At 46.2% G+C, this 15,161-nt stretch overlaps 1 protein-coding gene across 2 annotated transcripts in view; it reads left to right on the plus strand.

The window, feature by feature from the left end:
* The first annotated feature begins 12,707 nt into the window (after positions 1–12,707).
* Positions 12,708–15,161, plus strand: part of UNC5C (unc-5 netrin receptor C) — a 270,036-nt gene continuing 267,582 nt past the window's right edge. For both annotated transcript variants that reach the window (XM_075708767.1, XM_075708768.1), the window contains exon 1: positions 12,708–12,831. In XM_075708767.1, the coding sequence (XP_075564882.1) occupies positions 12,708–12,831 (124 nt within the window). The remainder of the gene's footprint in view (positions 12,832–15,161) is intronic.

The raw sequence follows: 15,161 nt of genomic DNA on the forward strand, positions 1-15,161 counted from the left end.
AAAAAACTCTGAGATTATGCTCTGGACTGTCTGTGTCAGGGGGACAGACAAAGAAAGATAAGCCACGTGGAGCACATATCTTTAGGAAAGATACAATCTGAGGACAGATTGTAAGCCATCTACATATGTTTTAGGTACTTACACTAAACTTTTCTATTGTTGGACTGATTTACAAAGATTTAAGCAAGGTATCTAGAACCCCCACCATCCAGGCTGAACCACACTTGATAAATATTGTTGTATTAAGTTCTGGGTTTGTTTTGTTTTGTTTTTTCTCCCAATGTCTATACAAAGGTAATGGCTCATTTTTCAATTCCCTAGTGAATTCCTCTTGAATGTATGCTCTGTGTGCAGAATCCATCAGCCAAAACAGTCCCTGTTCCAGCAGCAGCCTCAGAGTGCACAACTAACAGAATTACCATCAATAAAATGCATATGGAATTCCTTAAGCTTGTGAACACTTATTTTTCCGCCAGAGGTATACGGTAGTTCATAAGAGTACTAGCAGGAAATTCCGGTTATAAAGAATATTTGTGTCAGTAGCAGATGTAATTAAACATTCTTTGGTTTAATGTTCACCTTTGGCACTAATTCTATTGGGGTTTAAATGTGGAAGGACATAAATATTGTACGTGGGGAAAATAGCATCTCTATTTGCAGACCAGCTGAATTAAAAACCGCAGGCAGTTAGGTGGTCCAGATGAAAACTATTATAGTGAGAGGTGAAAACCATACAGAGTATTGTGACCCTGAGTTTCAAGAAATGCACACACCCACAGTGATTTGCAGTGATGGCTTGGTAGTTGTATGGCCAACCTGCTAATGCACACACAAGCTTTAGTAGCTATAGGACTTAGTTCACTAAGTGATATCTGCTGAAGTTCTCAGGAAACCAGTAACAGACAAAACATGGAAGATTTGTTTCGTGTTTTTGTGGATTTTAGGTGACTCTAGACAAATGTTAGTTGTCATCTTTGTTATTTTCTCTTCCAGTTGCTTTCAGTTTATGCCTCTAAACTGAAATCACTACTACAACTGAAATCACTACCAATCGCCTTCCCCTTGTATTAATACTTACTAGGAGACAGGAAAAAAAAAGGGCAGCTCAGCTTGTAGTTCCACCACCAGCTGTGCCTATTTATGAGTGCTTCCAAATGAATCAACTAGATGCAGTGATCTAAAAATGTCTTTTTCCTCCTATCGTAAATCCCCAGACCGGCACAGGTTTCTCAATTATGCCACTCATCAGCAGAGAATAAGTGTGACACCAGTTTGATACCCAAGCAAACTACATTAGCTTTGGCCTTGCAGCTTTCTACAGCACTGTAAAACATTAGGGGTCTTCCCAGCTTATAATTGTTTTCTATAATTTGGATACAAAATACCACATAAATGATCTGCTGTTCTCAAAATCGTTTAAATGGTTGAATTTGGATGTCGCTAGCAATATTTTCTCCAAAATTAGTGGTCAAAAGCAAGGCACGTGTCTAAACAGGACTGTCAATACTTTCTATAATCAGCTGAATGGAAAACTGAAAAACTCCTGGGGGCAGCCAGCTGTAGTGCTGTGTAATGTCCCTGTGCAAAACTGTATTTTTAAGTCCGGACTAGGTCTGAGCCTGATCCTGCTCCAAGACACTACACATTGTTTAGTACTTTTCCACGGCACAGTTTTACTGGTGGTTTGGAGAAGCACAAATGATTAATGCTGGAGCTGTGGTAAGGAATAAACAGACCTTACTCATACATTATGGAATTGTTGATGTGTGTACTAATTCTGGGAAAACCAGCTAGGAGGATAAACACGGTATTGAATGTACACTTGCCTCTTGATCCTAAGATCACTATCACTGGAGATTTTAATTCTCTTGTAAACATTAAGGACACATGGTACTCCTAGGGCAGAAGAATGTCCTTAAAAGGGCAACAAAAGTTCTGGACCCATGCCAAAATGGGGTAAGACTGCACAGTGGCTCCTTTGCACTCTCTGCACTCTTTTTTGGAGCTCCACCAGGCACAAAGATCTGGCTAGATGGATAAAGGCACAGAGCTACCTTCTACTGCATACTCAAAGGCAGTCCAGCTCACAGCACATACTGCTGTGCTAACCACTGCTGTCCTGTGGAAAGGACGATGAGTAAAGTAACTGCTGAGGCCAGTCACCAAAGCTACGCAGTTACGACATGTCTGAACACCTCTCAGAGCTGAGACCTCTAAGGTCTTTGTGGATTCTCTGCTTGCCATGACAATGACCCTGGCTGATACACTCAGCTGCTGGCCTTCCCTTTGGGGAGGATAAAGCAGAACAGGGCCATAGTGCAAGCTGCATCACTGTGAGAATGATTTTCCTTGCAGAGAAAGATGGAAAGCATGTGTGGAGTAAACATAAATTTAAGTGTAAAATAAAATCTTTTGGGGGGCGGGGGGTGGGGGATGGTGGAAAGGGAAAAGTGGCTAAAGATAGGGTGAGCTATTTTGTTCTGTGCTCCTGGAGGGATTTTGACAATCCCTGAAATGTTAGAGGTGTGAGGAGGAACAAGAATCATGCAAGCTTTTCTTGGCTTGTAACTGTGAATCTTGTCCTAGTTATGATCGTATTGTTTATCTGATTCTTCTAAAAAAGAGGATCTTGCTGCTTACATATAATGTCCTGCTACTTTTACAGCGTTCCATCCCCTGCAGCCCTCCCACATGCTTATCCTTGTAAACTGTGATCAGTTCTTCATTTTTCTTCTAAAGTAACCAAATCTTCCTTATCAATTAAAAATTCAAAAGATAAAATGTCAGCTAGCAGCCTCCAAAATTCCACTTCTGCTTAGTTCCAATTTATGCCTTCCTCTTCCAGGATATGTTTGAGAGCATCTAGAGCAGACAGAAAGCATCAGAGGTCTCCAATCATTAACAAACTTACCGCCATTCCCCGTGAATTTTGAGACTGTCCAGTAATGTACTGTCTCATCCCCCTCCCATGTCTACTCTTTTCCATTCTATGCCTTCTGTCTTGGTCACTTGATCATTAAAAATTGTTTTTCAAAGGGATCATTAAGCAAGTTGGCATTGTTGCTACTTGGAACAGTTTAATTCCAGGTCTGTTATGGTCTAACCTTGTTGTCAAAATCGTGTTCTTCCCTTTTTCACCTCCTGTGGGTTGGAGAAGGAGAAGCTTTTACAGATGTAAGTAATTGCTCTTTTTCTCACCAATAACACAATCACTACTACTGTTTTGTTGGGTCCAAGAAACTGGACTTTACCTTATCCAGTTTTTCAGTGGTAAGTTCTTGTTCCACATTTCAGAACTGGTTTTAATAACCTAGAGACTAATTAATGATTGCTATTTTAGTTATGAAGATAAGGTAACCCTTCTCATCTTAGAGTTTGTCTTACTCAGACAGGAAGCAAAACTCTTGGCCATTATCAAGCCGGTATTGTAATCTGTATCTTATCAAACTCTTGAAGAGAGTCTGTGAATAGTTCAGTTCAGAAAAAGAAAAAAAGAGAAAAAAACCTGCAACATTTTATAGAGGATGATGTAGAATACTAAGTTTTTATTAATAGATTACCATCAACTAATTTATAAATGCACATGGAATGCAATTAACTAAGAAACTCGGTGCAAGATACTTTAATCATCCTCGAACACAGATCAGCTGAGACATCTAATAAGAGAAACCATTGTGTGGGGCCACAGCCAAGGGTCCATTTATTTGATATTACCTTTCAAAATGTTATTCAAAAGAGTAACAGTGAATAAAAATGCAGGTCTCAAATTAAAGCAGTAATAAACTAGATAGCTGCAGATAACCTGCAATGCTCCCTGGTCAAAATAAAGCTCTCGCTATTATCTTTACAGTAGAGTCCTATAAGTGAAAGGGCACAAAGTTTTTCACATAGAGGAGTTATTCCCAAAGAGCCTGAGCTGGTTTCTGTAAATCTCTGTGGAACTTCAATTGAAATAAGAGCAGACCCAGAATAACTACATCTACTCGGGACAAAACTTAAACCTTTTTTTTCAGTGTGTTACGAGAAATGCATGTGGTCATGGTTAGACTTCAAAAGTAAGGGGACTCTTCCCTTCATTTTTCAAGTTTTGCTTGATATTATCTGTGTTGCACATGAGGAAATGTACAGCTGAATTTCTAATAATGCCTTCAGACAAAGAAATCTTAAGGCTGTCAATTTAAATTACTGTAGTATCACAAACCACATAAGTTACTTGCTAGCATTGAATAACATGCACTTTAAGGAGCTAAAGTTCATACTTAAAACAGGATCACATGTTGTCATTACGGGCAATTTTTATTTTCATAAACTTTTCATCTTCAGCTGTGGGGCTTATTCCACCATTTTTCAGCATCTGTACAGATAGATGAAAATGAGTATTTCTATGAAAACAAACTAATTATTGCTAAACAGTCAAGAATGTTGTTAATTATTTGACTTAAATCACGCATTTTGTGAAACATTAAGGTCTATTATAAGATGATAATGATAACTGTGAGTATTATAACTGCCTTTATGAAAAGAATGTTAGAATAAATGTTTTGGAAATGATACAGTTTCTCTTCTACGGTTTTACACAGAACTTTTCTACTCCTTCGTCTCTGAATTCATAAGCATTAAATACACACACAGCTTGGAACACTTCACAAAACAGAATAAATACATCTCCTCATTCGAATCAATAAGCTACTTCAGTTAACAAAGACTTCATTCTTGCTGGAGCAATCAAAATTTATATAATGTTTTCTTTGATTACTATACTGGGAGATCTTTTCCCTGTACATTTGAGCCCTAATTGCCCTGCCACCAAGAGGCCAGGAGAAAAAAGACTGAAAACACACAGCCAGGCTTCCCGTTAAAGGCACCTACAACAGATTTCCTCCCACTGTCGCACACTGCTCAGGAATTTGAGGGTTTTGCTATGAAAGCTTCTTTCTGTTGGGTAAAAAATATAACCCAGCTATATGTTGGTGGGAGTAAATGCATTCTAGGAAGGTGCAGTAGAGCAGCTAGTAGGGAGAGCTACATTTTGAACCCACCGTACAACGGAGTAGTTTGTCAAGTTTCAAAATGAAAAAGGACAAAAAAAAACAACCACAACAACCCGAGTGAGGCTGTTTGTTCTTGTCATAGCTGTTTTTTCTCACAAAGTAGTTACAGGTGGGAAGTCTGGGGCCATTGTCATACACTCAAACTCCCATAGTTTAGTTAATGTGATCTGTTTTCACAAAATAGCTCATACACAAAACTCCAAATATGTTGAACTATAAAGAAAATCCCTAACAATGAAAAATATGCCATTTTTGTCTAGAATACGACAAATGAATGTTATTCGGGTCTGTGTGTAAGTTTCATCTTATTGTAGAGCACCAAAATACCATGTTAACAATTAAGTTTCTGGGAAAATGTGTTTCTTCATGGAACCTGCATGTTCTTAAAAATATTTTGCCAGAAAGTTTCCTTATTCTTCCTTTATATGTCTTTCTGCATGCTATCAGTTTTCTCCCTTAAGAAGTGGTTTAAAAAGTACTGTAATTATAATTTTTTCTAATGTCACTTTATGCAAAGTGTGTCAGGCAAGAGAATCCATAAAATAACAAATGGAGTAAGAGCAACCCAGCATACGCACCTATGGGGAGAATTTGAAACAAAGATCCCAAACTGCCATTATGCCTTTATCTGCGTAAGGCAGGAATAAAACACGAAGGCAGAGGTGGGCAGTGTGGGAATATTGAGACATCAGAGAGAGGATTCTTGTGACACCGGTAGAGAAATTTGGAGGAAGCCCACCCTGAAATGGATGATCAGAAATTAGTACTCAATATATAAAACAAAAAAACACTTCAGTGGAAGCTGATGGAGATAGTCCCGGGGCAGAGACTGACATCCATCAGTCACATTAATATTCAACTCAAAGATAAATCTGTAGTTACAATGCTACAAAAATAAAAAGTCAGTGGAGAGCGAGAGAGGAATATAACCGTGTCGTGCAACAGACTGAGATATTTTCCCAGTTATTCACGTCGTTTAGCTCAGCTCAAGCCGGAGCCCTAGCAAACCTGGTGTAGGACCATGTAGTTAACAGGGCCGGACCTAAGAGATGTTTGTTCCCAGATGAAATGCATAGATAATGAGAAGCCACGGGACTCTGACATGTTCCTAAAACATTCATGACTCGTAGAGCTGCGAAGCAGGGGCTGGAGCCGATGTATCACATCTCCCTCTGCTGGGAAGCATCGCCATGGCTCAGCCGCCTGCCGCGACCAGGGGTGCCTGCAGAACCAGCGAGGCGAACGCTCGCGTCAGTTCTTAGCAAATATGAACTGACGGTAGGTTTCACCTTTTGTATTTTTGCGGTGAATTTTCAGGCAAATGAATACAGAGACTAAAATGATCAAGCCTTCTTTTGGTTTTGTTTTCTTTTTTTTAAAAGCATTACCGAATATTTGTAGATGGGCAATATTTTGATATCATATCGTGCAACAGGAATAAGGAGAAGAGTTTGAATACTGAACTTCAAATGCTCATGATGAATTGTGCATGAACAAGCTACAGCTCAGGAACAGTTCAGAGAAAATATTCACCAAACAAATGTGAAGAGAGAATAAATAAATAAGAAAATTGTGATCTGTTTACCGATAATTCACATGAAAGAAAAAGCTCTTTGGATGCATTATTTGGCTGTAGCTGGAGGACACATATTTCAAAAATGGGCAAGGAGCCTAAGTCCCATTACCATTCAAGAATATGATGCCCGTGACTACTGAAAGTGAAACTTAAACACCTTTGAATTTTTTACCTTTACTCCCTAGGCATATGAGTCTCCAGTTCCAGCAGCACCCTCTTGCACAAGTTACAACAGGATGTCATGCACAGTAGGATACTGCAGAATGATACGCACAGTATCCAGCAGGAATACAGGGACAGAATTTGGCCCTACTTTTAGTATCATTACTTGAAATGGTCCTTTAGTTCAAGAATGTCCTCTTCAGATATTATGAAGAGCCAAACTGTTCGAAAGAACGGTGAGGACAACAAAGTTGTTAATTGTCATAAATTTATTAAACAAACAGGAGCATGTGCACCTGAAAAGGCATCAGGAGCAGGACATCATATGGCCTCCCAGGTGATTGTCATGGTTTAACTCCAGGCAGCAACTAAGCACCACACAGCTGCTCGCTCACTCCCCCTGCCCCAGTGGGATGGGGGAGAGAATCAGAAGAGTAAGAGTGAGAAACACTCCTGGGTTGAGATAAGAACAGTTTAATAACTGAAATAAAGTAAAATAGTAGTAGTAATAATAACAATATAAGAATAACAGTAATAATAATATACAAAGCAAGTGATGCACAGTGCAATTGCTCACCACCCGTCGACCGATACCCAGCCAGTCCCTGAGCAGCAATCGCTGTCCCCCAGCCAACTCCCTGCAGTTTATATACTGAGCATGATGTCACATGGTATGGAATAGCCCTTTGGTCAGTTTGGATCAACTATTCTGGCTGTGCCCCCTCCCAGTTTCTTGTGCACCTGGCAGAGCATGGGAAGCTGAAAAGTCCTTGACTAGCATAAGCAATACTTGGCAACAACTAAACCATCAGCGTGTTATCAACATTCTTCTCCTACTACATCCAAAACACAGCACTGTGCCTGCTACTAGGAAGAAAATTAACTCTATCCCAGCCAAAACCAGGACAGTGATTCAACACAGTTCCAGAGTGATGATTGTTATGAGGTGAAACACTGCTTAAACTCTTTCTGTGGATAGTAACATATATGTTGACCCATGGTCTTGCTAATACAATGTCCAGACTGAAAATTTAGCATGCTAGTATAGCACATGAGTATGGATGAACTTTGGAAGATCTGGTTCTGTAAATAAGCAAAGTAGTGATTCTGGAAGCTGAAACACAATCAGTTGTTTTATTAGATTTCACTAGCTGTGAGAGAAATTTTCCCCGGACCACAATTCCACCACAAATAGTCATTCCCAGTGTGAAAAAACCACTCAGAAGTTTTTACTGGGAATGAGGTTGTGTTGCTCTTGAAATGTAAGATATCAGAAGGGTAGTTTCATTTGCTGATCCACAGTATCACACAAAGCAACCACAGAGGAAGTAATTGCTTATCTAAATTGCAAGAGAAAACTGCGGTACTTGATAACTTGTGGTATGTATGTCAGTGAAGTGAGAGGCTTGTCACACACCTGCTTTTTGGATTGTGTTGTGTTGGGCTCTGCTGTAAAAAAAGAGCAGCATGGCAGAGCCTGGGGGAATGGCACAGCCAAAAGCAGGTGTGCGATATACCTTTCAAGGCATGCATGCCACATGCTACCCAGCATCGCAAACAGCTAGCGGAGAAGCTTGCAAGACATGGCCCTCGCTCAAATATTCCATGCTGCTTTAGGTGTATCTCAGTAGCTGAGAGCATCTTGACTATCAAACATAACCACCTAATGTGGAGCCTGAATCTGTATCCGTTATTAATGTTTGTGTAGCAAATGAGTCCTCAGGCCGGTTGCCCAGAGGTGACAGTATCCACCTAGGAATGCAATGCTCAGTGCGAGGATGGGTTACCGAATCTCACTTGTAATTATGAATGCACAGAACAGATTCCTCTCCCTGTTCAAACCAGCATTGCTCAAGTCCCACGTAACACAGGGGACCTATGTACCTCTACTCCAAAGTCATCAGTCAAATTTCGCATCTCCCCGCAATGGGGATTGGGGCTCTTTGTTTTTCTACAGTGCCTGCTGCAATGTGGTCCTGAGCTGCGCCACTGTAACAAAAGAAAATACAAATTTCCCTTGAGTTCTGTAATTAGATTAAGGTTTATATAAATAGTTACAAATGTAGAGGATTTTAAGGAAACATCTAGAGCAAAACCTGGTACGTATACTACCAATGACAATATTAATTATGAAAGCTGATAGCACTTTTCAAATCCAATATACCTTCTAATTGATTGTTTTGCAACTCCAGATGCTTGGGCAATAAAATACACTGAAGTCAAATCCACCAGCTCTGTACTTTCAAAAACTGCTTGTCAAGAGCTTGAAATTCCTGAGTTGACAGCAAGGGTGAAAAACTTCAAGTATTGATTTAGAACCTAACTCATTTAAAAAGCTCTTTCGGTAAAACAAACAAACAAACCAACCCTTCAGTACAGAATTTACACAGAAACATTTTAAATGTTACCCTAGGTTTTATAGTCACTTACTGTGGGTATCTAATTTGGATTTGCAATTTCTTGAATTTACCTGAAAAACTAGCTAAAGCACACCTGTTAGGCTGCTAAATCCACTTTCCAGTGCAAGCTGTTTGACACTTGATATTTTTGTCTAAAGTATGAAAATTGGATTAATATTTGCTTCAGATGACCTTATGAAGGGTATGCAGTGATTTTTAAGTACATTAAAGGTGACAAAAAGATAAACTTACATTACATGTACTTTTAGTCACTAACTTTTCAAACAGCTGGGAAAACACCTCCCCAGCAAGGTTCTATTGGGGAAAAGAAGCACTTTTGGAATAAACCCAGGAAATTTGCACTTCCTAATCCCAAATCCCTGAATTATCTCAGCCCTTTAACTCCTGTGTCAAATCTGAAATTTATTAAGCTGGGCTAATAATTCTGCTTATCTCATAGGGAGAAAGGTGAAGAGCCGTTGGGACAGACTGTCTCCTGAATGGAAAAATCCAGCACAGTGGCATTAGGGATGGCCCAGGCACAAGTGTCGTTTGTCAGTGCATGGAGATCCTCTGAGGAAGCTCTGTGATGTAGGCACATGGAGCATCCTTGGATGCCCTCTGTCACGCATAATAGAGCACAGAAGGATTCAAAAGCATGTTTTCCAGAGAAGACCCCTATTCAGCTATTTGTTGCTGTTGCTTGAACCCTCTTCTCCAGGTCAAGGTATATCTCCTTCCAGTAGAAAAGTGATTACTGAACACCTCAGGCTGCAGTGCCCTTGTTCCTCTGTTGTCTGCCACACCTCGGGTACTGGAAAAAGACTTGCATTCTCCCCAAGCCAAGAGTTTGCGGCCCCCATACCGTCACTTCTGTCACGGCTGCAAAGCAGCAATGCTCCCCCATGCACCTACTCCAGGGCAGAGAGGCTGACGTGCTGACGGTCACCAGGGATCCCTGAGCAGGGCTGCAGGGACGTCATTTTGAAATTGGGATGGACCTATTTAATGAGGTCACTGAGCTACTAACTAGAAACTAAGCCTGAAACTATAGGTATTACTCCTGGGAAACCCCAAAACATCAAAAATAAATTAACTCCATTTAATGGAGAAGCAAGTCCTCCCGCCCCCATCCCTCATGGCAGTAGATGTGCCCATCAGCTGATGCTGCAACGAATACATCTTCCACGTGTGACGTCTTTCAGGGGTCTCTTTTCTTGCCTCTGCAAAGTTTCCTCTAGTGCAGGGGAAACAGTAAATACCCGACAAATGAGAGATGCTCATTTGAGATGACAAATATGAGATGCTCATAGAGAGTTACGGCAAAACTGGCAAACAAACATCATACATGGGGAACTGTTCTGTTGACTACCAACCTGAGACGTAAGGCTAGGGAGCCTGGGGTCAAGGATCGATGTGAGAAGTGCATGCAATCAAAAAAGCTCTTGTTCGGGAGCCACATTCTCCTTTGAATGTGGCTACAAGTTCAGAGTTTCCTTTCCACTGCTTGTACAGCCTCAGGACTTAGCTCATGGGTTACAGTGGAGCCTTAATGTTTTCTGATCTGTGCCATAGTGTTTGAAGTGGACAGGACTCGCCCCCTTAGAAGATGTAGTACAGCCAGGAGATGGAGAGCTGGAGTGCTCTAGTTGGAGAGGACTGCTTAGAGTTACTGGGTAAATCAGCCTGTTGGGCTTGAAACACACCCTTCCCAGGGCACCTTCCAGGTGTACCCAGGTGCACTGCTCAGAACACAATCTGCCCCTTTTTCTTGCTCCGTGCCTGTACAAAAAAAATGAAACGTTGCTTTCCCATCACACTGCAGCTTTGTGTCAGATGTGTGGAGGAGGCACTCCCCACAACCCCTTAAAACCAGGGATAGGAACAGTCTGGGTAATTATGTGGGAAGGGCATTAAAGTCAGGGGGCAGGTGGGATGAAGGGCATTAAAGTCAGGGTGCAGGTGGGATGAAGGGCATTAAAGTCAGGGTGCAGGTGGGATGAAGGGCATTAAAGTCAGGGCGCAGGTGGGACGAAGCCTCCCCAGGGGCCAGCAGCTCCTGTGGCCCTTGGGAAACCCTCCTGCAACATCAGCAACACTGCTACCGTTTTCCTGCTGGGGCAGAAGGTAAAGCCTGCGTGTCTGGGAAGATCCCAGCCGCACCTTGGAAGAAAATAGCGCTCCTCGCCTCGCACACAGCCCTGCTTGCGGGACCTTGTGGGCTGGAGAAGGAGATGCTCCCTGGAGCACCACGGTGTGGGGAGGGCTGTGGGGCCACAGCCCCCTGGAATTGGCAAGACCTGGTGTGCGAGTAGCTGGGTCTGCCTGCTCACTGCTGGGGACAGCCTGCCTGGGCTCTGCAAAGGGAAAGGCAACTTAAAAAAAAAAACAAAAAAAAAACCCCAAACAAGCAAACCCCAAAACAAGCCCCAGAAAGCAACAGTAAGACCCAAGCGAGCCCTGGCTGAGTCGCGAACCGGAGATGTGGGCGCTGCCATCCCACTGAGTGAGATTTGGTGGGCATGTGGTGAAGGCAGAGGCCAAGGGAGAGCTTTTTGGGGGTATAAGGAGTGTGGGAGGGTAAGGTTTGGCAGGGAGTGACCCCAGCCTTAAGAAAGAGACCCTGGGGGGCAAATGGGGAGATGTTCCCCAGGGATGGGGGGGGTTCCCCGGCATCCCTCCTGGTGCTGCCTCTCCCCCTGCGCCCCAGCCTGCTGCTTGTGGAAGCAGACGGGTGCCCCCCGGCTAGCACGGGGCTCCTCCACCCTGCATTTTGTGGCTCCCTGAGGACGGCCCTGCCCCCCCCCCCCCCCGAGCCAGGTGTGCGGGGGTGCCAGGCCCACAGGGACGGTGCATGGACGACAGAGCCAGGGGTGCAGCGGGGTCCGGCCAGCGCAGCCCCGACTCCCGGGGCTCCATCCGGCTGCGCTGCCCGGGAGGGCTGGGGGTGCGAGGAGCGTGTGTGTGTGTGTGTGTGTGTGTGTTTGTGCATGCGTGCACGTGTGTGCACCAGCATCTGCGTGCGAGTGTGCCCGCCGGCGTGCGCGGCTGTGCGCGCAGGGGGCGCGGGCGGGGGAGGCGAAAGGGGGCCGGTTCTGCAGCGGGTGGCTCCCAGCCTCCCCCGCCCCCTTCCCTCTGGGTCTGCTCCTCGCTCCGGCTCGCATTTTATCGCAGCCGGCCGGCGCAGCCCCCTCTCCCCAGCCCCGGCCCCGGCCCCGGCCCCCGCCCACCCCCGGGGTGGAGGCAGCCGCGCCGAGCCGCCCGCGGGAAGAAGGCAGCCGCTCCGCCGGGCTCCGCGCCGCTCCGCGCCCCTCCGCGGGGCCATGCAGCGCCCCTGCCCCCCCCGCTACGAGCGCTGCCCCCCGCCCCGCAGCCTGAGCGCCTCGCGGGGGCTCCGCGCCGCTCCGCGCCCCTCCGCGTCCCTCCGCGCCCGACGGCCGGGGCTGGCGGAGGCAGAGGCGGCACAGAAAAGCTCCGCGGCTCTGCGCGGCTCTGCGCGACTCCCCCCCTGCCCCGGCCATGGGGAAGGGGCTGGAGGGGACGGCGGCCCGCTGCGGGCTGGGACTGGGATACCTGCTGCAGACCCTGGTGCTCCCCGCCCTGGCCGTCCTGGGGGCCAGCCGCCCCGGCTCTGCGGCGCAAGGTAAGGCGGGGGATGGATGGAGGGGGGCCGGGGCATCCGCCGGGCGCGGGCTGAAAATGCGAATTTGTGCCGCGATGGTTTGGGTGGGTTTTTTTTGTTTTGTTTTGTTTTTTTTCTTTTTCTGCGCGTCTGTGTGCAAGCAGCGCATTCCCCCGCATGCACGGCGCCCGCCGGCGCCTGGGGGGGTCCGCTCGCCCCCGCCGGGTCGGGGCTGTCGATGCTGAGCCTGGCCGGGACAGGCGTTTCCCCGCACTCCGTCCTCAAGCGGGGCACCGAGGCCGGGGGGGGGTGGGGGTGGGGGTGGGATTTGGGCTGAAGGAGCCCCGCCGGCAGCCCTGCGGGGCGGGGAGCGGCGGCGGTGCGCCCCGGAGGGCTGGCGAGGTGCGCGGGAAGGGCAGGTGCGGGGCGGGTGCCCCGCTGCGGCGGCACAGCCCTGCCCCGGGGCTCTGCAGGCGGTGGGCAGCCGGCAGCCCCCCATCTCCCCCCCACGCCCTCCTTCTTCGTGCCTAAAACATGATATACCCGAAGGGAGTCACCGCTTTTCTGTGTTTATGCTTTGCTTTCTCTTTTTCCCCTTCCTCGTCGGGGGTTCTGGAGTACATGTAGATCTGCTTTCCCTGTAGCCCGTGTATAAATTCCCCTTTCCAAGTGAAAGTGTCTCGCTCCTCGGTGCGTCTTTAGCGATGTCTTGAGAGCATCACAAAGAGCCCTGGCTCAGCGTGTCACCCACCCGGCAGACAGCCACAGCAGGAGGCTTTTTCTCCTGCGAGCTGATGCCGGCTAAACTTTCTCGGTGCTTTTCTTCCCTCTTTCCAGGAGTTAGACCTAAAGTGGCAATGGGTGGCTTTTGCTGGGAAATACTTTTCTACAACCTCCTCAGTGCTGGAGAGAGGAGAGGGTGCTGCTGCATGTGGGCAGAGCTGCGCGTAGCAAGGGTGTGCGGGCTCATTAAAACACTTGGAAATCCTGGTTAGACGCTTAACAAGAGAAAAGGAGTTTTAGAAGCCGTTTCGTGGTGGGGTTTTTTCCCCCCATATGTGGCACTAAGAAAGAATAATATGCACCAAAGCTTTGATTTGGAGTTGTTAGCATAATGCAAGCGGACGAATGCTTGGTTTTCTCCCCATCATCTCTGTGGAGAGGCAGTTGAGACAACCGCACGGATCTGACCCTGTGCTCTCACCCAGCCATTACAGAGTTCACTCCTCCATGGCCTTTCTGACAGGAGAGTGGTTCTGGTTGCTCTGACTCCTGGTGTCCCTGGCAGGCTTTCGGGAGCCATAGGCTAGCTGCCGGTGGGCTGGATGCACTGTACATCGTGTCTGTACATGTAACGATGCTAATCCGTTTCCCATGGATACTTACTCCATCCTCAGTCACGTTCCCTCGCCCATACAGGGCGTTTATCTCGCAGGAAGATCAGAAACCTGGTCACGAAAAGGGGGTAGCAGAGAACAAGAGCACAAAAATCCCTTATACATCATGTCACGGTTCTTCTGTGTCTTACGTAGCATCGCTTCCTTTCACTGGTTGGTTTCATGTTCGAGACAGGACAGGTTTGATGTTATGTATGTATTTAAAGGTTTTAATAGTAGCGTGTGCACATAGACCTGGGTGTCGGTGGGTATATATCAGTCTGTGTAGATGGTGGGTGTTGAAGAGGAAAGATCCTCTCGGATAGTTGGACCTGGAGCGGCAAGGAGCCTGCCTGGTCTGCTGGCAGGACACGGGTAATTCGCGTGACAGATGGCGTGAGGAGGGAAGAGAAGACCCCCTGCGTTTGGCTGTTTCAGAGCACATATCTCAGTGCCACAGGGCATACCCCATGCTTTCAGATGGTTTCTCCTTTCCACGCGTACCCTCCATAACACAACGCTGTGGGACAGAAATGCCACGAGGGGAGAGGAGCCAGGCCCCCTGCGGCTATGCTGCAAAGGGTGGCACATGTGTGGGACCTGTCACGGGACGCAGGTGTGCTCATCTACCCAGAAAGGGACAGAGAGCTCTCCAGCAATGCTTTCTGTTGCACCATGTGTGATAAACTTTCACAACAGAGTGGAAAATCCAGGGAATGTGGTTGGAGTATGGTCATTCGTCTTGGACTTGTTTTTGCATGCATGCTTTTATTTTTATTTCCTGTTTGCTAGGACCAGGCACAGAGTTTGGGTGCAGACCTGGTTTTGGCATCCTTCCCAGAGCTGAGGGATTTTCTGATTGGTGTTTGCTGTGGGGATCTTCATGTATGCGTATGTGGTGCTTCAGCGAGGCAATGAATCAACAGTTTAACTATGCCCTCTTCAGGAAGTTTTTTCATCATATAGCACCGGGCA

The sequence above is a fragment of the Pelecanus crispus genome, chromosome 4 (assembly GCF_030463565.1).
Source record: "Pelecanus crispus isolate bPelCri1 chromosome 4, bPelCri1.pri, whole genome shotgun sequence".
In the NCBI taxonomy this organism is placed as follows: Eukaryota; Metazoa; Chordata; class Aves; order Pelecaniformes; family Pelecanidae; genus Pelecanus; species Pelecanus crispus.